The sequence below is a fragment of the Giraffa tippelskirchi genome, chromosome 4, assembly GCF_054371585.1.
Source record: "Giraffa tippelskirchi isolate mGirTip1 chromosome 4, T2T-mGirTip1v1.2.pri, whole genome shotgun sequence".
NCBI classification, from domain to species: domain Eukaryota; kingdom Metazoa; phylum Chordata; class Mammalia; order Artiodactyla; family Giraffidae; genus Giraffa; species Giraffa tippelskirchi.
The window spans coordinates 65,866,855-65,892,727 of NC_137278.1; the positions used below are offsets into that span (position 1 = coordinate 65,866,855).

At 39.7% G+C, this 25,873-nt stretch overlaps 2 protein-coding genes, 2 long non-coding RNA genes and 1 other non-coding gene across 5 annotated transcripts in view; 2 read left to right on the forward strand and 3 right to left on the reverse strand.

Moving 5' to 3' along the window:
• LOC145545346 (uncharacterized) overlaps positions 1 to 25,873 on the forward strand; it is a 140,032-nt gene that overhangs the window by 66,678 nt on the left and 47,481 nt on the right. The window contains exons 5-6 of the long non-coding RNA XR_014082013.1: positions 5,866 to 5,911; positions 7,082 to 7,253. This is a non-coding gene — a long non-coding RNA (uncharacterized LOC145545346). The remainder of the gene's footprint in view (positions 1 to 5,865; positions 5,912 to 7,081; positions 7,254 to 25,873) is intronic.
• ACYP2 (acylphosphatase 2) overlaps positions 1 to 25,873 on the reverse strand; it is a 184,156-nt gene that overhangs the window by 41,976 nt on the left and 116,307 nt on the right. The window lies entirely within an intron of this gene.
• On the reverse strand, positions 239 to 1,264 carry LOC145545347 (uncharacterized). The gene is made up of 2 exons (XR_014082014.1): positions 1,207 to 1,264; positions 239 to 534 (listed from the first exon to the last, which is right to left on the reverse strand). It is a non-coding gene; the product is annotated as an uncharacterized LOC145545347 (long non-coding RNA).
• Positions 264 to 391, reverse strand: LOC145504132 (U6atac minor spliceosomal RNA). The gene has a single exon (XR_014052113.1). It is a non-coding gene; the product is annotated as a U6atac minor spliceosomal RNA (small nuclear RNA).
• Positions 21,006 to 22,693, forward strand: TSPYL6 (TSPY like 6). Its single transcript, XM_081589640.1, has one exon. It carries the CDS (start codon positions 21,148 to 21,150, stop codon positions 22,258 to 22,260), a length of 1,113 nt encoding a protein of 370 aa, XP_081445766.1. The 5' UTR covers positions 21,006 to 21,147; the 3' UTR covers positions 22,261 to 22,693.

The window sequence follows — 25,873 nt, forward strand, 5'->3', positions numbered from 1 at the left end:
TCACTTTCACTTTTCACTTTCATGCATTGGAGAAGGGAATGGCAACCCACTCCAGTGTTCTTGCCTGGAAAATCCCAGGGACAGGGGAGCTTGGTGGGCTGCCGTCTATGGGATCGCACAGAGTTGGACACGACTGAAGCGACTTAGCAGCAGCAGCAGCAACATATTTATGATGTGTTATTAACAAAGGAAAATGGTAGCTAAAGTACTCAAACTAACAACAAGGAGACACCAGACATTTCGAGTAGGAGACTTTTTTCTTTCAACAGTGGTTGTTAGATGCCATGAAGTAGGTGGCAATGCCTTAACCATATGGATGCTGTGAGGCCCAAGGGCCTCTTCCATTCTTGTCTAGGAGAGTGTGCTAACCTTCTCTCCTTTCATACAACACAAGTAGAAGATTCTTATAGATTAAAATAGATTAGTGAGGCTGTGGCTAGATGATGGAGGGTCTTGTACAGCTTGCTGAAGATGTAGAATTTTTTCTGTAAAGATGAGAACTGAGTTGTATTTCTGAATGAAGAGTCAAGCTGCCTGTTGAGGATAGATTAGAGGGAGTAAATACTAAAAACAGTATACCTAGATATTTATAATTTCTTTAAAGAAATTTCTCCTGTGAAGGATAAAAAAGAGCAAACATGTAAGCTATTTAAGTTTCAGCTTCAATTTTTTTTCCAGAAAAAGATGTATGATATATAAATACAGAACCCATAGCAACTGCTAAGTAAACTACTATAATGAATATAGTTAGTAATATGCTTAATGTTGCATTTTACTTTGACTAAATATTAATAAGAAATTACATTAAATTGGAACTTACTTTGTCCTTATAAATACTCTATTAGATAAACTAGGCAGGGCTTGGATGTTTACTATAAAACAGCACAGGCTGACATACCAAATTCTCCTAAATGGAATTCACTTAATGCACTAGATTCTATAAATCTGCTCAGTCATTTTCCAGAGCTTGGTATCCTTAGGAAGAGGATTGTTATTGTTAAATCCCTACATGGCTGCTCCACACTCTGAGAGCCGTCACCCTCTCCTGGTGAGAGCCTCAGGAAGCACTTGCCAAAATAAAGCACGAGAAGATGTCCCTATTCCTATCTTATTCCAAGATTTTTAGGGAAAATGTTTTTAAAATGGTTTTCTTTCCTGATCTAAAATCAGAAGTTAAAAATAGTCAAGTGGTATTAGTTTACTTACAAAATTTAGATCTGTTAAAAATATATTTATGAGAGTGCTACCTCTGTCACACAGTCCCACAAAGCTGATCCTCAGTTTCCTGTGGTTGGGAGTGACATGGTGAGATACACGACAGATGATGGGATCCAAGTAGCCAGATGTTACTGAATAAGTAAACTTGGATCCAGGTTCACATTGGCCTGGCTCTCTTTTAGAGAATATAGCTGAGCTCACATAATTCAAGGGCTGATCTGAAATTTAGCTTTAGTAAATAAAGAAGAGCAGCCCCATTCAAGTCAGCCAGTAGAGCTGGATCCTTTTAACTCAAGGTCAAAATAAACTTTGTGTGTGTTAGTCGTTCAGTTGTGTCTGACTCTATGCAACCCCATGGACTGTAGCCCTGCCAGGTTCCTCTATCCATGGGATTTCCCAGGCAAGAATACTGGAGTTGGTTGCCATTCCCTTCTCCAGGGCATCTTCCTGGCCCAGGAGCCGACCCCTGTCTCCTGCATCTCCTGCGTTGCATGCAGACTCTTTCGTGACTCATAAACCTTTCCACAGTTATATACACAGTCATGAGCCTCCTTAAAAATTTTTGAAGTGACTTTATCACTTTTGCACAGTATCATCTGGCAGGATTCCAATGGAGAAAGGGTGGGAGGGGGAACTAGACAACCACTCTAGAACTTGGAACTTGGTCCACAGGAAATCCTTGAGGCCTGGTGGAGTCACGCTATTCTAGCAGAGAGATAAAATTTATCAGTATATTTATTCAGATCAAGGTTGTTTAGATGAGGAGGTTTTTTTTTTTCTTCTTTCATATCTTACCTTGCACAGAACTTTAATATTAGGAAGCCTGAAAGAAGTCTAGAGAATTCAGGACCATCTCACTTCAAGTTGCCATGGCATTTTCTATAACTGAGCCCTGTACCTCTTCTTGATGATGTGAAAATTATGCACATGATGAATAATTTAATTAACCTGATGTTTTCCTTTTCCTGTTCTGAGACAATAAAACTAAACACTATTACAAAGTGTAATATGTAAAAAAAAAAAAAAGAAAGTAAAGTCATTTGTGACTTTATTGCCCATTTCTCAGGTTGCAACTGAATGCAGGTATTTTGGTTTAGTTAAAGGATATGGAAAGCACCACCAGTGATCTTACTGTGGCAGCACAGACCTGCTGCTATGATGACGTCATTCTTCTTTGTATCCGTGTTAGAGAAACTGGTCTGGTCTCTGTAATGTTTTCTTTTCCAGCAATACTGAGGCTCATAAAAAACTGACTCCTTATAGCTTTTCCCTCCATATGTTTCCTTTTATTAATATATAAAAGCTTAGTTTAAAAACATTTGACATTTCAGTAATTTTTGACAAAAATATTTCATTTCCCTAGATTTCTCTTTTAATCTCAGACAACGGTAATTCTATAGTGCAATATGATGCTGGTCTTTGTGAAACTCAAGAGACGAAGCCAGACATGTGTGCATACTGCAAATTCCTGTTTTTCTTCCGCAAATAACCTTTATAACTATTGGCAGTATAGGTGGTCTCTCCCTCCCCTCTTTGGCTGGGAATGGAGAGGTGGCAAGAAAGTTGTTGGGACATCTGCTCAGAAGTCTTCAGACATAAAGATTTAGAAATATTAACTAATGACTTCAATGAGATTTTAAGTTTAATATCAGTAATTACAGAATCCACAGATTCTACCCCTCCTGAAGGCTGGGTAGCTTCTTTTGGAATTTTTTTTTTTGGCATAAAAAGAGAACATGCTATTAATTAATATGCAAGTAATAGAATTGTATCTTCTAAGGGTACATTTGAAACACTGTGTTTAAATTACAGGAACATAATATTTGGTAATTTTCTATTGCATGCCCAAAGATATTAAGCTTTGCTTCCCATAGTTCATCATTTACTCAAAACTGATTTTGGACAGGCTCTAGTTTGATTACATTTGAACAGTCACCGTTTTGTCATATTGTTGCTAGACAGCAGCACAAAGAATAAACACAGCCAAAACAGCTTTGTCAGAGGACAGTCTACTTACCACAGTTCCCAACCTGAATCCTTTCTAGCCTTTCTGCTTTCCTAGTCTCAATTGTTCTTTTCAGATGAAGACAAGCTGACCCTTGTTAAGCATCTTCTTATAAAGAGGTTCATGAAAAATGCTATCTTTATAAAAAAAATTCCACAATTGCAGTGTGAAATGACCCTACAGGAACCTGTGTTCTAGCACTGAAGATCTCCTGTGAGAAGAGCATTAAGACTATTGTCTTCAGTTGACTGATCAATGCGTTCATTCTGCATCAACAAATATTCATTGAGCATTTGTCATGTGCAAAGTAATAAGAGTGATTCAAGATCATGGAAAGTATAGTCTGTCTTTGAGGAATTTGCAGTCTTGAAGAAGAGTAAAAGATGTATTCAACAACAGTCTGCCTGTCAGACCTGGATCATTATCTGACTCTTGCATTGTACAGATGAAGGAGTTATGGCAGAAAGGTGAAATGACCTGCCCAAACTACACCCCTGGCATAGAATCACTGGGAGAATGACAAGACCACTGGCTATGGAGCAAGCCACTTATCCATTACTCACTGATGATACTGGACAAATTACTTAACCCAGTGAGCTGAGCCAGACCTCAAAAGGCTGATCTGGGTTGATAGGCTGGTAAGAAGAGGAACACAGACTTCCTCCAGGACTGCTTTCTCTCATGTTTACTGTGTGACCTGGAAGCAGGAAGTGTGAAGTGTACGTACAAGATAAGGATGAAAGTAAGCTGATGCAGCTTCTCCATGCCTCCCTAGTTTCTCAGGCCCTTGGCTAAAGTTCAGTTGCCAGGGCTCCACAGGGAGTGAAAAATCTGCCAGGTCAAGGACTCCAGAACCACAAACCATGGCCTTTCACACTCAGACTACCACAGTTATACACTTCCATATTCCATTTCTCAGTGCTCTTGGGGGCCTAGCATAGGCCAGCCTTCTATACCTGTTAAACTTCAGCTCCCTTACCTATGATATTTAACAGTGTATCTAATCTAAGCCTTAGGCAAGATGGACTATGTAAAGTGCCTAGTATGGTGCCTGACCCACAGAAGGTGCTTGCTAGATGGCTCTCTTAGTTGAGGAATTGACAGTAGGATTCAAGTCTCCTGAGAGAAGGATTCAAGTCTCTCTCTCAGCCTAATGCTCAGCCATTTAATACACAAATGAAAACTGCTATTTAGGAAACTGTTATTCACTTTGGAATGATACATTAAAGGGAGAGAGAAAACTCTATTTTCAGAAAGCACTACATGTATAGAAGTCCTAAGAAATCTGTTTAAATTTATTATCCCATGAGTTTATCAATGTGACCAGGTTTATAATGAATTTGCCATAATTAGATGCTTTCCTTTAAATTCAATAACTTAATAGCCAGTTCAATAACATAATGAAGAGGAAATAAATTCCATTCCAAAGAAAGAAAAAGAAATGGGATAGATAAATTTAACAGAATTGCCTATGACATTTATAAAGAAGATTTAAAGACTTATGAGCCATATGTAAAGAAAGCTATAAAGATATATTAGAATGTATAAAACAAGATGAGAAAATTGATGTATATAGTTATGATAGGCAAACAAATTTTACCAAGTAAAATTTACTATTTGTTAAATGTTAAAATTCTACACTAACAAGCCATAAGTTATGATGCTGATCTAGCTCCCAGGAAATTCTAAAATAAAGTATAATAATTAAATGATTAAAGAAGTGTGGGACACATAGAAATAAATTTAATGTATCATATAACTATCATAATTAAGAAAGATAATATTTATTTAATAATTGCCTAATTCTATTTCATAATTGCCTAATTATACTTTAATAATTGCTAGGGTAACTGGCAAACAAACACAAAACAAAAGGTGATTTAGATAAGCTCTTGTAACACACTACAAGAGTAAGCCTCTAGTGGATTAAAAAGAGTAAATATTAGCTTTAATTCTTAGCAGAGCTATGAGGAAAAAATCACATATTAATGAAATCTTTAGAGGAATAGTATCTTTGAAAAGCTTAGGGCAGTAAAGAAAATCACAAAGGAAAAAATAAATAGCTCAACAACATCAAGTAAAACAATGGTTCTAACATAAAAAACTAACAAAATTAAAAGAAGAGAAACATAATTGGAAGTATCTGTATGGATCATGATAGAACAGTAGTATATATAATATATAAAGAACTTACTCAAATTTTCAAAAATGTTAAAACCTCAACAGATAAATAGTCCAAGTATATAAACGTACAATTCACTTATGAAGAAATACAAGTAAACTGTATACATTAATCACTTCTTAGAAGGATATTTATAATAGCAAAATACTGGAAGCAAAAAAAAATGCCCAGTATAAATAAAAATTCAATAGACTGTTATACAGCCATTAGAATTGTAATTAGGAAAACTTAAAAAATGTTATTATTTAATGGTGGAAGGAGTCAAATAATAATTCTGCTTTATAATACACATCAAAAAAGGCAACAATGAAAATCACTATTGACAAAGCATAGTGGAATCATGGGTAATATTTTTTCTATAAATTGAGAAGGAATAAGGAAACCCCTATACTAATAGGTGAGCAATACTAGTTATTAAACATTACAGATTCTAACATTGGTTGTATTTTTCAACATACAGATGAAAGCACAGAGTTAGAAGAAACCAGGAGTATTAGTGTCAAATGGTAAGTTATTAAGCTTCCTAGAGTAAGGATCTTTTACTGCTCCAGAACCCTACAGAGAGCACTCATGTTTCCCAAAGCCACTAGAGAACGCAAGGACACACCTTGAGAATCGAGTGTGTGATTCTGCCACACCTTTGTCTGTGGAGCCTTGTTCTGTGCTGTTGATACTGTTTGTCTTCCTTCCTGATGCTGTATTTTTACTATAATACTTGCTTTAAAACTTTGCCTGGATTTGGACATATGTCTCCTTTTACATGTGAATTTGCTTTTTGTAACTTCTAGTATATTTCTATTTATTTTTTATAGTCCTTGATCTTCTCTTTCACAGCCTCCCGTGTATAAGGCATAATTTAGATTTTAGTTCAGTTCAGTCGCTCAGTAGTGTCTGACTCTTTGTGACCCCACGGACTGCAGAATGCCAGGCCTCCCTGTCCATTACCAACTCCCAGAGTTTACTCAAACTCATGTCCATTGAGTCAGTGATGCCATCCAACCATCTCATCCTCTGTCATCCCCTTCTCCTCCCGCCTTCAATCCTTCCCAGCGTCAGGGTCTTTTCAAGTGAGTCAGCTCTTTGCATCAGGTGGCCAAAGTATTGGAGTTTCAGCTTCAGCATCAGTCCTTCCAATGAATATTCAGGACTGATTTTCTTTAGGATGGACTGGTTGGATCTCCTTGCAGTCCAAGGGACTCTCAAGAGTCTTCTCCAACACCACAGTTCAAAAGCATCAATTCTTTGGCGCTCAGCTTTCTTTATAGTCCAACTCTCACATCCATACATGACTACTGGAAACACCATAGCCTTGACTAGACGAACCTTTGTTGGCAAAGTAATGTCTCTGCTTTTTAATATGCTGTCTAGGTCGGTCATAACTTTCCTTCCAAAGAGTAAGTGTCTTTTAATTTCATGGCTGCAGTGACCATCTGCAGTGATTTTGGAGCCCAAAAATATAAAGTCTCTCACTGTTTCCCCATCTATTTGCCATGAAATGATGGGACCAGATGCCATGATCTTAGTTTTCTGAATGTTGAGCTTTAAGCCAACTTTTTCACTCTCCTCTTTCACTTTCATCAAGAGGCTCTTTAGTTCTTCTTCACTTTCTACCATAAGGGTGGTGTCATATGCATATTTGTGGTTATTGATATTTCTCCTGGCAATCTTGATTCCAGCTTGTTCTTCATCCAGTCCAGCATTTCGTATGATGTACTCTGCATGTGAGTTAAATAAGCAAGGTGACAATATACAGCTTTGACGTACTCCTTTCCCGATTTGGAACCAGCCTGTTGTTCTATGTCCAGTTCTAACTGTTGCTTCTTGGCCTGCATACAGATTTCTCAGGAGGTAGGTCAAGTGGTCTGATATTCCTATCTCTTGAAGAATTTTCCACAGTTTGTTGAGTTAATAACTCAGAATAACAGACATGGATTTGAATCCTGACTCAGTTATGTGACTTTGGGCAAATTACTTATTTATAAACCTTCTTATTTGTAAACCTTGAAAACTTATTTTATCTATCAGATGGAAATAATAATACTTCATAAGGTAATTATGAGGTTTAAACTAAAGGAGATAATTCATGTAATGTTCTTGGGTGTTATACCTACTTGGAACACTGTAAACTCCCATGTAAAGACATATTAATATGGTACCTGAAACACTAATCAAAATTTTAACTCTTAAGAAAAAACTACAACTCACCACCTTAAAATGACTCTATTTCTTTCAATACATTTGATAGGTCAGATCTTGTTATCAGAGAGTCATGGCTTAATTGAAAAAAAAAATTCCTTTATTTTTCTGTCTTGTGTTTGCCTTTTTAAAGATGCCTTAAATCCCTTATGGACTGGAGTCATGTATAAATTGATAGAGATACCAAGTTTCCTTAATAGCACCTAACTGAAATTTTTTATTTACTAAAATTGGAGAGAAGACAGAGAAAAATGCATTCATTCAATCTTGGCTTTATGAGTTTAGTAGTCTAACCACCTCATTTCACTACTGAAGGTTGTGGAATCATCAGAATCAAAATACAGAACTATTTGATACAGTTCATATTTAAACTTCTGAAATGAAAATGAATCTCAGTTGAACAGTTCAAGTAGGGAAGAAGGGGCATTTTAAAGGAATTAAAATGTGGTGGCCCAGGTTCAAAGTAGCTATGGTTGGCAGAAAATCAAAGCTTTCCAAGTTGTGTCTTAGTTGTCAGTGACTGGAGTGTAGGTTTTCTGTATATGTGTTTTTTAACACTCCTTGAAATTGATAAGTATAACATGAACATTACTTGGACTTTATTTGATTTTATTTGAATTTCAACAGCTATCAACAGATGTGCTTAGAATGAATAGGCTCTGATTCCCAAATAGCACAGTATTTCACATCTATTTTAGACTATGAAATGAGAGCCGACTCCAGGAAGACAGCTCTGAACCTTTTTTCCAGCTGTAGAAATAACTCCTCTTGCTGCCCCCTGACCTACACCAAGGGAAGCTGCTTGAAAAGATACTCTTTTTGCCAGCAATCATTCTACCATTGCAAGCCACAAATGGAAAAATAAACTAATGTCTCCTCTTCAGAAAACTTATTCTCATGGCCCCCAGAACCAGGTAGATAAATAAGGAAAACCGTAGATTTATTTTTAAATTCTCTTCTCATTTTCCAAAGTGGTCTTTTTATTACCTTAAAAAATGGGGCTTCTTTGCTGTACAACAGAAACTAACACAACATTATAAAGCAACTATAGTTCAATAAAACTTAATTTAAAAAAAAGAAAATGGGGCCTATTAACTAACAGGTCACTGTTAATCTTCTCCAAAATAAGTTAATTCATCCAAGGTTCAAGGACACCGCCCACCGCAAATTCCTTGGGACTTTGCTCCATCGGTTAATTCCCACTTGCCTCAACCAATGCACTGTCCCTCCCAGTGGTTCTCAGCCCTTACTTCAAGATGTACAAGCTCTACTCACTGGCAAGTAAAAACCTGTAACCTGAATTCTCCTCTAGCTGTTCCCCTATCTTATTTCTTCCCTTTGCGCCGAGCTTCTGGAGATGACAAATCCCTATTGAGTTAAACGGAAACTCTGACTTTGCCTTCAGACATAATAATGACTTTATTAGGTGCCTCTCTGTGCCAGACACTCTGATAGGCCTTAACATATTTTTCTTAATTAAAAAATACATGAATAATTCATGCTCATTATAAGAAATTAAACAATTCAGAAACTGATAAAGGCAGCACCAACATCTTTCCTACACAAGCTCCACATTATATTTAATTGTTACAACCACCACTAGAGAGAAGAATTATTGACCATATTTCATAGCTGAGAAAATTAAGGCTGAGAAAAGTTCAGAGTATATTATACCCTGTAGTGTTTAACAGAAAGAGCTTTAGAATCTGGTTATCTGGGTTCATTTCTTAACTTTGTAATTTACTATATGTCCATTGATGCTTTCGAACTGTGGTGCTGGAGAAGACTCTTGAGAGTCCCTTAGACTGCAAGGAGATCAAACCAGTCAATCCTGAAGGAAATCTACCCTGAATACTTACTGGAAGGACAGATGCTAAAGCTGAAACTCCAAAACTTTGGCTACCTAATGCGAAGAGCTGACTTATTGGAAAAGACCCTGATGCTGGGAAAGATAAGCGCAGGAAGAGAAGGGGGCGACAGAGGATAAGATGGTTGGATGGCTTCACCAACTCAATGGACATGAGTCTGAGCAAACTGTGGAGATAGTGAAGGATAGGGAACCCTGGTGTGCTGCAGTCCATGGGGTTGCAAAGAGCTGGCACAACTGAGCGACTGAACAACAACAATGTGTCTGTGAGTGAATTACTTGTTATTTCTGTGCCTCAGTTCGCCTGTCTGTAAAATGGGGCTAATAATAGTATCTAGTTCATAGGATTAATATGCTAAAGCAAAAAAATATTCCTTAAAAAAAAATCAAAAAGAAATTATTTTAAAATAACAGCTAAGAAGAAAACACTAACAACAATTAGAGCAAAACTCTGTTCACCATTCTGCAACTAGTATAAAGTCTGAGTTTTTAAACCTGCTGGAAATTTCTACCCCAAAACTATACTTCTATTGCAATGATGACACCATCAGTGCACTTTGCTTTTTAAAATTGCACTATTTTTTAAAAGATCCAATAATATTATTTCAATTTTTCATGATTAACTAAATTTCATTCGTTATAGTATCAATTTCATTATTTTTAATTTATCTCAGGCTAGAATGATTATGTGTGTTTAACATTTAGATATTATAAACATTCTATATAGTGTTTAGACTCATATTTTAAATTTTTGAAATGGCTCTGTGTGTCCCTGGCTGATTTGGTTCCCCCTGCCATCTGGCTCTACCCCCCACCCTACACGGACCTCAGCCTCTTTACAGTTTCATTAGGCACTGGAATGTGTATTTGCTTTCTGTCAGTGCTGTAATGGTAGAAAATTACTAAATCATAATGATTAACTTTCCCAGGGTAAATCATTACCCACACCCTGTTAACTCAGATATTTTCTCCCTACTTCTCTTTATTTATATGCTATTTCTAAGAGGCAGCAGAGATGACCGTAGCTATAAAGCTACTTGGTTAATCACTCAAAACTTCTTTTTTACCATGTCCTTTGCAAACACAGTTTAATGGTCTTTCTCTGGGAAACAGAGGAAATTAACAAAGTGTACATCTCCTTCTCTTGTGTACCAACACTCTTTTGAGTCTTTAACATAATGCACTGAAGCCCTCGGCTTTCTACACCGGGTGGCCTAGCCTGAAGAGCAACATTTCTGTATGCTAAGTCACTAAACAAACACATTTGTTTAAAGAATTTAGGTCAAGAAAGAGATGCTTTTCAAAACAAGTACGAACCAAACAACAATATTTGAGGAGTCAAAGAAAAATAAGACTATACAATTCACAGGCTCTCTTCATTCATCTTATATGAAGTTTAGTTTTTTGAAACATCATGCTGTTTCTGTTTCCCAGAAAATTTAAACACTTCACAATTCGATGATGTGCAGATTTGTAGCTAAACTGTACTCCCCTCAAAAAGCCACCTTCTTTTTTTACTCCTTTTTTCCCTATCCTTTCTCTTTTCCGCCCCCATTCTTTCTTCTTTCTGTCTCTAGCTGAGATTTTGTACTAGCTCTCTTTGTTGTTGTCGTTTAGTCAGTCAGTCGTGTCCGACTCTCTGCAACCCTATGTACTGTAGCCAGCCAGGCTCCTCTGTCCATGGGGTTTCTCAGGGAAGGATGCTGGAGTGGGTTGCCATTTCCTTCTACAGGGGAATCTTCCCAACTCAGGGATCGAGCCCGTGTCTCCTGCATTGGCAGGCGGCTTCTTTATGAGCCACCAGGGAAGCCCACTACTAGCTCTCTTTACTCATCTTAAAAAATTTTTTTATAGTCAGAGTGTTTCAAGCCCCAAATTAAAATCATATTTTGTTCTTTTCAGCAGTTTCTAGTCCATACTGCAGGACACGAGAAAAATAAAAGACCCCCAAAGAGAATAACATTTCACACTGAACCCAAAGAATATTATCACTATCAATTTTCCAATTAAAAAAATACATTCCTTATTTTTGATCAGCTAATATATGTGACTTTCTTCTGAACACCTTAAGGAAAAATATATAATATAGGCTCTGTGATGTTAATATGAAATTCTAAAGGTGCCTGCCTTCTAACTAATTTAGCCAAAGGTGGTGATGTTAGGTAATTAACCTTAGAATACAGACCTAGCTTATCTTCTGACATAAGTTTAGATCACCTAATGCCCTGCGTGCTTGCTGCTCATGTCATTTCCCCCTCGTTTCTCAAGGATTCTAGCTACTGGCTTATTCTCACTTCTTTCAGTGATTTCAATATGCCATTGGTGGTCCTTCCCACCCAGGCCTCTTGGTTCACTGATCTCCTCCCCTACAATGACCTCGTCCTCAAGGTGCCTCATTAGAGGCCTAGTTGGATGGAGGAGTCAAGTCCTAACCAATCTCCTGCAGCCCACTCTCAGACCACTATCTCTCATCCTTGTAGCTTCCTTTGGTACTTGACCCCAGGGACCCTTCGATTCGCTGGGTATTGCGATCCATTGATCAGGCCACCTTTTCACTGCCCCCACCCCTATGTCTTTTATTGCTCTAGCTTAGATTCTCAGATCCATGATTATAATCATTCTCTTGCCCTTCATGCTTCAGTTCTAAATCCAGCTCTCCTTCCTTCATACTGCACCTGTAAACTGAGTGTGGTTGCAGAAAAATTCACAACTACACTGATGTGCCTCATTCAAATTCACGATCTTAATGCTGTTTGACAATCACAGCATATGTCATAGTCCTGTCCCTCTTCGGTTCTCCAGACAACTATTTCCTACTTGTCTCTTCCCAGAATCCTTCTGCCCCTCACCTCATCCTCTCTCTCCCTTGAACTGAATCTTGCTTTCTCCTTTACTGAGTACACAGAAGCGATGTGAAGAGAATTTCATAGATTCCATCGTCACTTCTACCCACCAAACAGCATCTACACCCTTATACTTTGCCTTCCTGCTGGTTCCCACAGTGACCTTGTCATGTTCCTATTAAAGGTTGACTTTTCCTCCTCTACTTGGGCACTAGATTCCATCTGCTCTCACCTATTCAAGGACATCCCTCCAATGATCCTCCTGTCTCTCTCTTACATCATGAATCACTCACATCAGCAGGCACACATACTTGTTCTTCTCCCATTTTAAAAACCTTTTTTGGAACCACTTTCTCCACCAGACATCATCCCATTTCTTTAGAGCAAAACTTCAAGAGTCATATATACTTGCTATTCTTACTTTCTCCCTTCTGGATCATCTCTTAAAGACATCATAGGGCATCCCTGGTGGCTCAGTGGTAAAGAATCCACCTGCCAGTGCAGAAGATGTGGGTTCAATCCCTGGTCAAGGAGGGATTCAATCCTACATGCCTCAGATCAACTAAGCAGGTGGGCCACAACTATCGGATCTGTGCTCTAGAGCCCACAAGCCGCAACTACTGAAGCCCGTGCACCCGGGAGCCTGTGCTCTACAATAAGAGAAGCCACTGCAATGAGAAGTCTGTGCACCACAACCAGAGAGTAGTCCTTGCTCAGCACAATAAGAGAAGAGCCCACGCAGGAGTGAAGACCCAGCACAGCCAAAAAATGAATCAAAAAATTAAAAAAACCATTATAGCCAAGCTGTCACCCCACCACTCCTTCAAAACAGTTTTTGTCAAGTGATGACACCATTTATTTCCCTTTTGGGCCAATGCCTCAAAAGAGTATCAATATTCACTGTCTCCAATTTCTTCCTCCATGCCCCTTAAAATCTATTCTGACCTCCATCACTTTTTTTGTATAATCCATTGGTCAATTCTCATCTTACTTGACCCATCAGCACCACATCACACAGTTGAACTTTCCTTTACACGTTTGGCTTTCAGCATATGGCACGTTTTCAGATCCTCTCCTCCTTCACTGGTCTACCCTTAGTCTCTTTTGCTCGTTCTTCCCCTTCTTCCTGACCTTGTAATTTTGGAGCCCCTAGGGCTTGGTCTATTGCTACTCACATCCTTGGTGATTTCATCCAGCTTTAAATATTGCTTTAAATATCATGTGTGCTGATTACTTCCAAGTGTGTATCCCCACCCTAGACTTCTCTTGTGCTTCAGTATCATAATGCCCACTTGTTATCTCAACTCTCATCCAAAGTCATCTCAAACTTAACATGTCCAAAAGCAACTTCTGATTTTCCTGCAAAGGTCTTTTCTATCATAACGTCCCTTATATCTGTGTCTGGCAGCTTCATCCTATCAGTTGCTCACGTCAAAATTCATGGACTCATCCTTGACTTCTTTCCTTCTCTTATACCCTGTATCCAGTTCACCATGAAATCATGCCGGCTCTACCATCATACTATATCCGCTACCCAGGTCCATTGAGGAATATCACCTTCACCTTGATTACTTTGATAGCCTTCTAAAACATCTCCCTATATCTATCATTGTCCCCACACAGTCTGTTCTTCACTCAGGAGCCAGTGATCCATGCAAAATGCGTCCAATTTTGACTCCTCTGCCCAAAATTCTGTAGTGGTTTCCCATTTCACTAAGAATAAAACCAAAATTCTTACAATATCATGTAAGATCCTGCTTGATCTGGCCTCTCTCATTCACCCTGCTCCAGTCGCACTGATCTCCGTCTGGTTATTCCCTGAACACCCTAAGCATGTTCCTGTCCTAAGGCTTCTGCTTAGCTCCTCATTCTTCCTAGAATGCTCCTCTCCAGAATATCCACTGAGCTAAATCCTTCCTTCTTTGAATCTTTGCCAAAATCTTTTCAATGAGGTTTCCTCTGACTGTGCTCAATCACATCTGACTCTTTGTGATCCCATAGACTGTAGAATCAGATACGCAGATGACACCACCTTTATGACAGAAAGTGAAGAACTAAAGAGCCTCTTGATGAAAGTGAAAGAGGAGAGTGAAAAAGTTGGCTTAAAGCTCAACATTCAGAAAACTAAGATCATGGGGTCTGGTCCCATCACTTCATGGGAAATAGATGGGGAAACAGTGGAAACAGTAAGAGACTTTATATTTTGGGGCTCCAAAATCACTGCAGATGGTGACTGCAGCCGTGAAATTAAGACACTTACTCTTTGGAAGGAAAGTTATGACCGACCTAGACAGCATATTAAAAAGCAGAGACATTACTTTGCCAACAAAGGTCCATCTAGTCAAGGCTATGGTTTTTCCAGTGGTCATGTATGGATGTGAGAGTTGGACTGTGAAGAAAGCTGAGTGCCAAAGAATTGATGCTTTTGAATTGTGGTGCTGGAGAAGACTCTTGAGAGTCCCTTGGACTGCAAAGATATCCAACCAGTGCATCCTAAAGGAAATCAGTCCTGAATATTCATTGTAAGGTCTGATACTGAAGCTGAAACTCCAATAGTTTGGCCACCTGATGCGAAGAACTGACTCACTGGAAAAGACCCTGATGCTGGGAAAGATTGAAGGCAGGAGGAGAAGGGGATGACCGAGGGTGAGATGGTTGGTTGGCAACACTGACTCAATGGACATGAGTTTGAGTAAACTCTGGGAGTTGGTGATGGACAGGGAAGCCTGGTGTGCTGCAGTCCATGGGGTCCCAAAGAGTCGGACATGACTGAGCGACTGAACTGAACCGAGACTGTAGCCTGCCAGGCTCCTCTGTCCATGGGATTTCCCAGGCAAGAATACTGGAGTAGGTCGCCATTCTCTTCTCAAGGGGATCTTCTTGATTCAGGGATTAAGTCCACATCTCCTGTGCTAGCAGGCTGATTCTTTACCACTGTGCCACCTGGGAAGCCCTTTTCTCTGACTACCCTTTCAAAACCAAGTCTGTTCCCAATTCCCTATCCCCACAACTCTCAATCCCCTTACTCAACACTATGTATTGTTTTATCCATAGCACTTATCACTTTCTAATATGTTTTGTTTACTTTTTTATTATTGTCTTCTGCTCTGCTAGAAACTCCAAGAGTGAAGAAATCTTTGTTCTGTTTAATAATATATCCTAAGAGCCTAAAATGGTAGTAGGCATGCCACAGGCACACAGTAATGTGTCCCTTGAAGGTTAAGGAAGTATTTGTCTCAAACCATTTAGCCTCATGCTAATTTTGTAGGAAGTTTTTTTTTAAACCCTTGATTGTGTTTATTTCTCTTGTCTGTTTAGGTTTTTCACTGCATTTCAGTGTTGAGTTATATTTCCATAAATTCATATATTTCATCCAAGTTTGAAAATGTACTAGTGTAAGTTTGTCCAACACGTTCTCTTATATTTCCTTAAATCACTACTGTGACTATATTTTCCATTCCAAATATTGTTTACTTATTCTCTCTCCTTTTATTATTAATCTTTGGTTGATACTTTCTATTTACTGTCTTTCACTAATTTCTCCTTTTATATTCATCCTTACCTTTTCTCTCTTTTCTTTGGTCTAACTCTGCTGGTCTTGTACACAGTACTCAACTTAGAGTTGATGATGAGTGATACAGTGCTCACCAGTATTTTCAGCTGCCTTCTCCTTGCAATCTCAGGGAAGGTTTTTACTTCTCTGACCCCTTAAAGTTAGGCAAGGCCATCTGACTAGCTCTGACCAATGACATATGCCACTTTTAATGGAAACATTTAAAAACCTATGCATGAACGGGACCATACTTATCAATAATTACCTTAAATTACTTATCAATAATTACCTTATCAATAATTAAATGGGTTGAATGCCCCAACCAAAAGACAAAGACTGGCTGAATGGATACAAAAACAAGACCCTTATATATGCTGTCTACAAGAGACCCACCTCAAAACTAGGGACACATACAGACTGAAAGTGAAGGGATGGAAAAACATATTTCATGCAAACGGAGACCAAAAGAAAGCAGGAGTCACAATACTCATTTCAGATAAAATAGACTTTAAAATAAAGGCTGTGAAAAGAGACAAAGAAGGACACTACATAATGATCAAAGGATCAATCCAAGAAGAAGATATAACAATTATAAATATATATGCACCCAACATAGGAGCACCACAATATATAAGGCAAATACTAACAAGTATGAAAGGGGAAATTAACAATAACACAATAATAGTGGGAGACTTTAATACTCCACTCACACATATGGATAGATCAACTACACAGAAAATTAACAAGGAAACACAAACTTTAAATGATAAAATAGAAAAGTTAGATTTAATTGATATGTACAGGACTTTCCACACCAAAACAATCAATTTCACCTTTTTCTCAAGTGCACACGGAACTTTCTCCAGGATAGATCACACCCTGGGCCATAAATCTAGCCTTGGTAAATTCAAAAAAATTGAAATCATCCCAGTCATCTTCTCTGACCACAATGCACTAAGATTAGACCTCAATCACAGGAAAAAAACTATTAAAAATTCCAACATATGTAGGCTAAACAACACGCTTCTGAATAACCAAAAAAATCACAGAAGAAATCAAAAAAGAAATCAAAATATGCATAGAAACGAATGAAAATGAAAACACAACAACCCAAAACCTATGGGACACTGTAAAAGCAATGCTAAGGGGAAGGTTCATAGCAATACAGACGTACCTCAAGAAACAAGAAAAAAATCAAATCAATAACCTAACTCTACACCTAAAGCAACTAGAGAAGGAAGAAATGAAGAACCCCAGGGTTAGTAGAAGGAAAGAAATCTTAAAAATCAGGGAAGAAATAAATGCAAAAGAAACAAAAGAGACCATAGCAAAAATCAACAAAACTAAAAGCTGGTTTTTCGAGAAGATAAACAAAATTGACAAACTATTAGCCAGACTCATCAAGAAACAAAGGGAGAAGAATCAGATCAACAAAATTAGAAATGAAAATGGAGAGATCACAACCGACTCCACAGAAATACAAAGGATCATAAGAGACTACTACCAACAGCTATATGCCAATAAAATCGACAACTTGGAAGAAATGGAAGAATTCTTAGAAAAGTATAACTTTCCAAAACTGAACCAGGAAGAAATAGAAGATCTTAACAGACCCATCATAAGCACGGAAATCGAAACTGTAATCAGAAATCTTCCAGCAAACAAAAGCCCAGGACCAGACGGCTTCACAGCTGAATTCTACCAAAAATTTAGAGAAGAGCTAACACCTATCCTATTCAAACTCTTCCAGAAAATTGCAGAAGATGGTAAACTTCCAAACTCATTCTATGAGGCCACCATCACCCTAATTCCAAAACCAGACAAAGATGCCACAAAAAAAGAAAACTATAGGCCAATAGCACTGATGAACATAGATGCAAAAATCCTTAATAAAATTCTAGCAAACAGAATCCAACATCATATTAAAAAGATCATACATCGTGACCAAGTGGGCTTTATCCCAGGAATGCAAGGTTTCTTTAATATCCACAAATCAATCAATGTAATACACCACATTAACAAATTGAAAGATAAAAACCATATGATTATCTCAATAGATGCAGAAAAAGCCTTTGACAAAATTCAACATCCATTTATGATAAAAACCCTCCAGAAAGCAGGAACAGAAGGAACATACCTCAACATAATAAAAGCTATATATGACAAACCCACGGCAAACATTATCCTCAATGGTGAAAAATTGAAAGCATTTCCCCTAAAGTCAGGAACAAGGCAAGGATGCCCACTTTCACCACTACTATTCAACATAGTTTTGGAAGTTTTGGCCACAGCAATCAGAGCTGAAAAAGAAATAAAAGGAATCCAGACAGGAAAAGAAGAAGTGAAACTCTCACTGTTTGCAGATGACATGATCCTCTACATGGAAAACCCCAAAGATTCTACCAGAAAATTACTAGAGCTAATCAATGAATATAGTAAAGTTGCAGGATATAAAATTAACACAGAGAAATCCCTTGCATTCCTATACACCAACAATGAGAAAATAGAAAGAAATTAAGGAAACAATACCATTCACCATTGCAACAAAAAGAATAAAATACTTAGGAATATATCTACCTAAAGAAACAAAAGACTTATATATAGAAAACTATAAAACACTGATGAAAGAAAACAAAGAGGACATAAACAGATGGAGAAATATACCATGTTCATGGATTGGAAGAATAATATAGTGAAAATGAGTATACTACCCAAAGCAATCTATAGATTCAATGCAATCCCTATCAAGCTACCAATGGTATTTTTCACAGAACTAGAACAAATCATTTCACAATTTGTATGGAAATATAAGAAACCTCGAATAGCCAAAGCAATCTTGAGAAAGAAGAATGGAACTGGAGGAATCAACCTGCCTGACTTCAGGCTCTACTACAAAGCCACAGTCATCAAGACGGTATGGTACTGGCACAAAGATAGAAATATAGATCAATGGAACAAAATAGAAAGCCCAGAGATAAATCCACCCACCTATGGACACCTTATCTTCGACAAAGGAGGCAAGAAAATACAATGGAGAAAAGACAATTTCTTCAACAAGTGGTGCTGGGAAAACTAGTCAACCACTTGTAAAAGAATGAAATCAGAACACTTTCTAACACCATACACAAAAATAAACTCAAAATGGATTAAAGATCTAAATGTAAGACCAGAAACTATAAAACTTCTAGAGGAAAACATAGGCAAAACACTCTCCGACATAAATCACAGCAGGATCCTGTATGACCCACCTCCCAGAATACTGGAACTAAAAGCAAAAATAAACAATTGGACCTAATTAAAATTAAAAGCTTTTGCACAACAAAGGAAACTATAAGCAAGGTGAAAAGACAGCCTTCAGAATGGGAGAAAATAATAGCAAACGAAGCAACAAACAGTTAATCTCAAAAATATACAAGCAACTTCTGCAGCTGAATTCCAGAAAAATAAACGACCCAATCAAAAAATGGGCCAAAGAACTAAACAGACATTTCTCCAAAGAAGACATACAGATGGCTTACAAACACATGAAAAGATGTTCAACATCACTCATTATTAGAGAAATGCAAATCAAAACCACAATGAGGTACCATTTCACACCAGTCAGAATGGCTGCTATCCAAAAGTCTACAAGAAATAAATGCTGGAGAGGGTGTGGAGAAAAGGGAACCCTCTTACACTGTTGGTGGGAATGCAAACTAGTACAGCCACTATGGAGAACGGTGTGGAGATTCCTTAAAAAACTGGGAATAGAACTGCCATATGACCCAGCAATCCCACTGCTGGGCATACACACCGAGGAAACCAGAATTGAAAGAGATGCGTGTACCCCAACGTTCATCGCAGCACTGTTTACAATAGCCAGGACATGGAAGCAACCTAGATGTCCATCAGCAGACGAATGGATAAGGAAGCTGTGGTACATATACACAGTGGAATATTACTCAGCCATTAAAAAGAATACATTTGAATCGGTTCTATTGAGATGGATGAAACTGGAGCCCATTATATAGAGTGAAGTAAGCCAGAAAGAAAAACACCAATACAGTATACTAATGCATACATATGGAATTTGAAAGATGGTAACGATAACCCTATATGTGAGACAGAATAAGAGACACAGATGTACAGAACAGTCTTATGGACTCTGAGGGCGAAGGTGAGGGTGGGACGTTCTGGGAGAATAGCATTGAAACATGTATATTATCATATGTGAAACAGAACACCATTCCAGGTTCGATGCATGAGACAAATGGGATGGCATGGGGAGGGAGGTGGGATGGGGGTCCAGGATGGGGAACACATGTAAACCCATGGCTGATTCATGTCAGTGTATGACAAAAACCACTACAATATTGTAAAGTAATTAGCCCCCAACTAAAATAAATAAATTTATAAAAAATAAATAAATAAATAAAAACCTATGTATGGGGAAAGGATGTTGCCTTCAATAAATACTGCTTGGTCATTCAGTCAGTCATATGGGGGAAAAATGAATCTTGACTCCTATCACACCATTGGCAAAAAGCAACTCCAAATGGACTACAGATATAAATGAGAACAATATTAGAAAGGCAAGATTTCTTAACAGGGCACAAAAGGCACTGATCTAAAGGGGGAAAATGATAAATTGGAATATATGATTAAAAACTTTTGTTCATTAAAATACATCACTAAGATAGTGAAAAAGCAACTTAGAAGGGGGAAGATATTTGCAATACACAGATCTGAAAAATGATTTGTATCTAGCATGTACAATGGATTCCTACAACACAAAAAATACAGAATACACAATAGAAAAAGTGGAGAGAAGACTCCAAGACTTAACACAAAGCGAATATCCAAATAGTAAAATCAAAACCACATGAAATATTCTCAATTCCTCAGACATTAGATACATGCACATTAAAACCACTGTGTGACAATATCACACGTGCACAGAATACTGAGAATAAAAAGGATGGCAGAACCCACAGAACTAGACTAGATGAAATGGAGAGTGAGTGTTTACAAACTGAGGGGTGAGTATCGGGAAGTTGAAGGGTGGGTCTCCTGAGACTGCAGGGTGGGTGGCGCAATCCCCTAGTTTGCATAAGTGAGTCTTTTGTGAGGAAAACAGATGTCAACAAACAGCTGGTCAGGCTGCTGCCGACATGAGCGTCCCTGATAGAGCCAAGGGATCCTTCCTCCCTAAGCCCATACCTTCACTACTCCTGACCCCGCCCTGGGAGAACCGGACTGCAGCAGTCCCAGAAGCTTCTAGAGGAAACCCAGGTGCTGGTGGAGATGAGTGAGGGCAGCTTGGAGACTATTGCGCTCCCACCGCTCCAGCCTCCGGAGGAGGGGGGCGCACCCCAGGCCCCTGCGGACCCCAGCCCTACTCCCCAGATCTCAATTGCTGGGGCTCACGGTCATGGAGTGGCCCGAGTGGCACTAGAGGAGGTCGGGCCACCCGGGGAGGGCAGGGAAGCAGCCTCTGCCTCTGGGGCAGCCAACAGCAGCCCGGAAAATGGTTTTCAGTGTGAAACTGGCGGGGAGAAGGCCCTAAAAACCTGTGACACCGGGAGATCAGAGTCTGAGCTGATGGCTGGAGGGAAGGCTGCGGAAGTAAAGACCGAAAGGGGCCCCATCTTCTCGGAAGCAGTGAACCAGGAGAGGGTTGAAGTGGAGAAGCCGGTGGGTGAGGAAAGGGAAGTGGTGGAGGAACACAGAGGGGTAACGGAGGCAAAGGACGAGGCAGGGCCTCCAACCCGGAGTGAGGGTCTCCACCTGAAGGCCCTGGAGTCCAGCCAGCTGGAAGTGGACGCTGAGAACGCTCAGGCTGACCGGGCCTTCCGCCAGGTGGAGCGCAGGTACAGGCGCGTGCGTCAACACTACCTCCAGTGGAGGAAGCATGTCATTCGGCACATCCCCGGCTTCTGGGTCACTGCCTTTCGGAACCACCCGCAGCTATCTGCCCTGATTAGAGGCAGAAATGCAGAAATCTTCAGCTACTTAGACAATTTGGAGGTGAAGGAGCTCAGACATCCTAGGATGGGCTACAAATTCAAGTTCCTCTTTCGAAGAAACCCACACTTCAGAAACAAGTGGCTTGTGAAGGAATACGAGGGCACACCCTCTGGCCAAGTGGTGTCACTTTCCACTCCGATCATATGGCACCCGGGTCACGAAGCCCAGGTCTTCCTTCATAGGAACCAAGACCTCATGTGTGGCTTTTTTGCCTGGTTTTCAGACAACAGCCTTCCAGAGTCTGACAGGATTGCTGAGATTATCAAAGAGGACCTCTGGCCAAAGGCACTGCAATACTACCTACTGGATGAAGCGCCCCATAGAGCTAGATTTCTCCAGATAAGGGAACAAGTGGAGACCCCTAGGCCCCCTGGGTTCCAATCTGGCTAACCTTTGCTCTTGTGAATACTCCCACACAGGTCCCCTGCCACTTCCTGCCCAACCTGGGCCTTGGCTACAGCGAGGGTATGCCTTTTACTGGTTTTGTGCTGACCTTTCTACACTTTCCCTCCACTGGACATTCAGTTCTTTAGCTTTTAAGACTGAGACCTTCGTGGCCATGCTGCTCCACTTCCCCATGGTCTTCTTGATGTCCTGCATTAATACTACATGCGGCACCGTGGTGGCTCACCTTCTTCTAAGCCAGCAAATGTAGATTTCTCTGCCTTTGTCAGCACTGCTTGGACACTGTTCCCAAGGCTTCTGGTCTAGTTACTACCACCTGGATTTTCAGCTATGTTTAAGAGCCTGTTTTACTCATTCTGCTCTGCACATGGCCTGTGGACAACTGCTGGGCATTAAATAAAGTCAAGAGAGAACAGAAGTGGGCTGCTTGGTCTCTGATTTACACAACCCCATTGCTCTTCTTGCTTCTCTGATCACCTACTGCTGCCTGCAACTGGATACACCCACCCCCATAGGCTGCCACCTGCTGGATGAACATTTTCTAGACCTTGTCAGGTCCACTTTCTAGTTTTTGGTAAACAAGAATCTTCAGAATTGATGGTAGACCCAGATTTCCTGCCAGCATGTGAAAGACCTTTCTATTTCTCCTCTGGGCTTTGCTGGTGGCTCAGATGGTAAAGAATCCGCCTGCAATGCGGGAGACCTGGGTTTGATCCCTGGGTTTGGAAGATCCCCTGGAGAAGGGAACAGCTACCCAACTCCAGTGTTTCTCCTCTAAAAGAACTCAATTCCTCACCATCACTCAGGAAACCTACTTTTACTGTCAGGCAAGTGGTTGAGGGGACAAGTTAGACTCATTTACATGGCAAGGATAATCATCGTGTTCTTGACAAGTATCAGGTTTTCTCAGCCTCAACCAGTAAAGCCATACAAAGATTAGATACTTTCATTTGTCTCCCTTTTTCATCCTGAACATGATGAAGAGCCAGCAGTGCCAGGGCAGACAAACAGTTCCTCTTCTCTTTCTCCCTCTCTTTCTTATATCTCTCCTATCTCTTTTTTAAAAGTGGTAGCTCAGAAACATCTGCAGAAGCAGGCTTTGCGGTTTAACTTGTGCATGCAAGTTCAGTCGCTTCAGCCGTCTCCAACTCTCTGTGACCCCATGGACCATGGCCTGCTGGGTTCCTCTGTCCATGGGATTCTCCAGGCAAGAATACTGGAGTGGGTTGTCATTTCCCTCTCCAAATCTGGCCCGAGACAAGCCAAAATGACCACCACAAGGAGGCAGTTTAACTTGGCTCTTTACCATTTCAAGAGGCAGAGAGAGATGGTCCTGTAAAGGAGACTACCAGAGCCCTTACTCCTCTCTGCCTTCCTCCCAGCCCTCACCTATCCATAGCAATACCTAGACAGTTGGAAAAAAGGTAGATGTATATGGAATGAATGGATGGGAGAACTGAAGAGACTGGGGTGAGTGCCCGCCCTAAGAAAGAAAACTGAACAGACATCCAGAGGCAGAAATGACCCAGGGAAAATATGGGCCTAGAATGAAAACTGGATTGACTGAGAGAGCCTGCAAGGAAGGGATATCTTCTCTAGTCAGTGGTGATGGAAGGAGAAATATTTTTCTCAGGATTGGGATGGGAGAACTGAAGGTGGTTGAAGAGCTAACCATGTTGCTGAAAGATGAGTTCTTTAAAGAAATTCAAACAATGCAATTATGTGGAAGATTAATACTGTGCCCTTAATTTCACTAGTATTTAGTAAAACCCTATTACTTTCTCTGTTTCTGTTTACTGGGAACATGCGGCTGTATAGGTTTTCTTTTGCTTTCAGTTGAGAACATTTGGAAGAATGCTAATCTCTTTCTTGTACAATATGGAAATTTTTGTGAATATTCATGATGATTTTCAACTTGTTTCTGTTAAAACTGTATCTTTAGAAGTAAAATTGAATAACTTGGTCTTGCCAGACTCTGAAGACTTTGGAAATTATTGTCTTTATGGAAAAATAACACACAAAAATTTGTGGCTCTGACTGTCTTCACAATTTATCCTGGTAACAACTTAATAATTGATGTATCTCTCTCTCTGAATGGCAGAAATACTTGGGAGGATTCTCTGTAAAATTGGAAGTGTACCATTAGCATATTTTTCTTTCCTTATATGCATGTTGGTAAGATAAAAGCATGTCAGTATGAAAAAAAATAAACTAAAAAGATGGAAAATAGCAAGGGTGGAAAAATACACAGAAAAATCAGAATGCATGTACACTGCTATTGGAAGAGTAGCTTAGTACAAATACTTTAGAAAACTGATTGGCAGTGTCTATGCACACCCTCTGATCTAGCTCTGGGAACATACCCAACAGAAATACATACATATACATTCACAAAGACATGCATGGAAGTGTTTATAACAGCACAGTTCAAATAGCGGGAACTGCCCCCAGAATCCATCAACAGCAATAAAAGTAAGTTTTAAAATAGTCACATGATGGAATGCTATGAGAAAATTTTAAAACTTTGCTTATATGAAATATTACAAATGGATCTCACAAACATGAGCTTGGATGAAAGAAGCTAGATATAAGAGTGCATGCATGCCAAGCTGCTTCAGTCACGGCCAAATTTGTGCGACCCTATGGACTGCAGCCCACCAAGCTCCTCTGTCCATGGTATTCTCCAGCCAAGAATACTGGAGTGTGTTGCCATGCCCTCCTCCAGGGGATCTTCCCAACCCAGGGATCGAACCCGGGTTTCTTACACCTACCTGCATTGGCAGGTAGATTTTTTACCACTAGCGCCATCTGGGAGCCCAAGACACAAGAGTACATGCTGTATAATTCCATTTATATATGAATTTTAAGAACAGATAAAACTAATCTATGGTGGTAGAAGTTGAAATAGTGATTCTACAAAGAACAATGAAGAGTCTGAGATATTATTCTGCTTACAAACTATTATTTTAGTCTGCCTAGTTAATGGATGCTGAGTCATAGACGAAGAACCTTACAACTCAAAAGTCTATGTTAATAGTGTACCAGCTTCTTGACCCCTACTTCCTAATTATGCAATATGAAGAAAGCCAGTTGACACCTGCACACATACTGGGCGGCATTACAGGAGAGGAACCTGGGTTTAGGTCACCACAGTCTTTTACAATGGGAAGTGAACATGCCTACCCCTTGCACTGAAGGGAGACATCTTTAATTCATTAAACAGTATGAAAGAGTTAGTCACTCAGTCATATCCAACTCTTTGTGGTCCCATCGGACTGTAGCCCATCAGGCTCCTCTGTCCATGGAATTCTACAGCCATTCCTTTCTCCAGGGGATCTTCCTGACCCAGGGATCGAACCTGGGTTTCCCACGTTGCAGGCAGATTCTTTCCCATCTGAGCCACCAGAGAAGTCCCATCAAATAGTATAATGCTGCTGCTACTGCTGCTAAGTCGCTTCAGTCGTGTCTGACTCTGTGCGACCCCACAGATGGCAGCCCACCAAGCTCTGCCATTCCTGGGATTCTCCAGGCAAGAATACTGGAGTGGGTTGCCATTTCCTTCTCCAGTGCACGAACAGGAAAAATGAAAGTGAAGTCG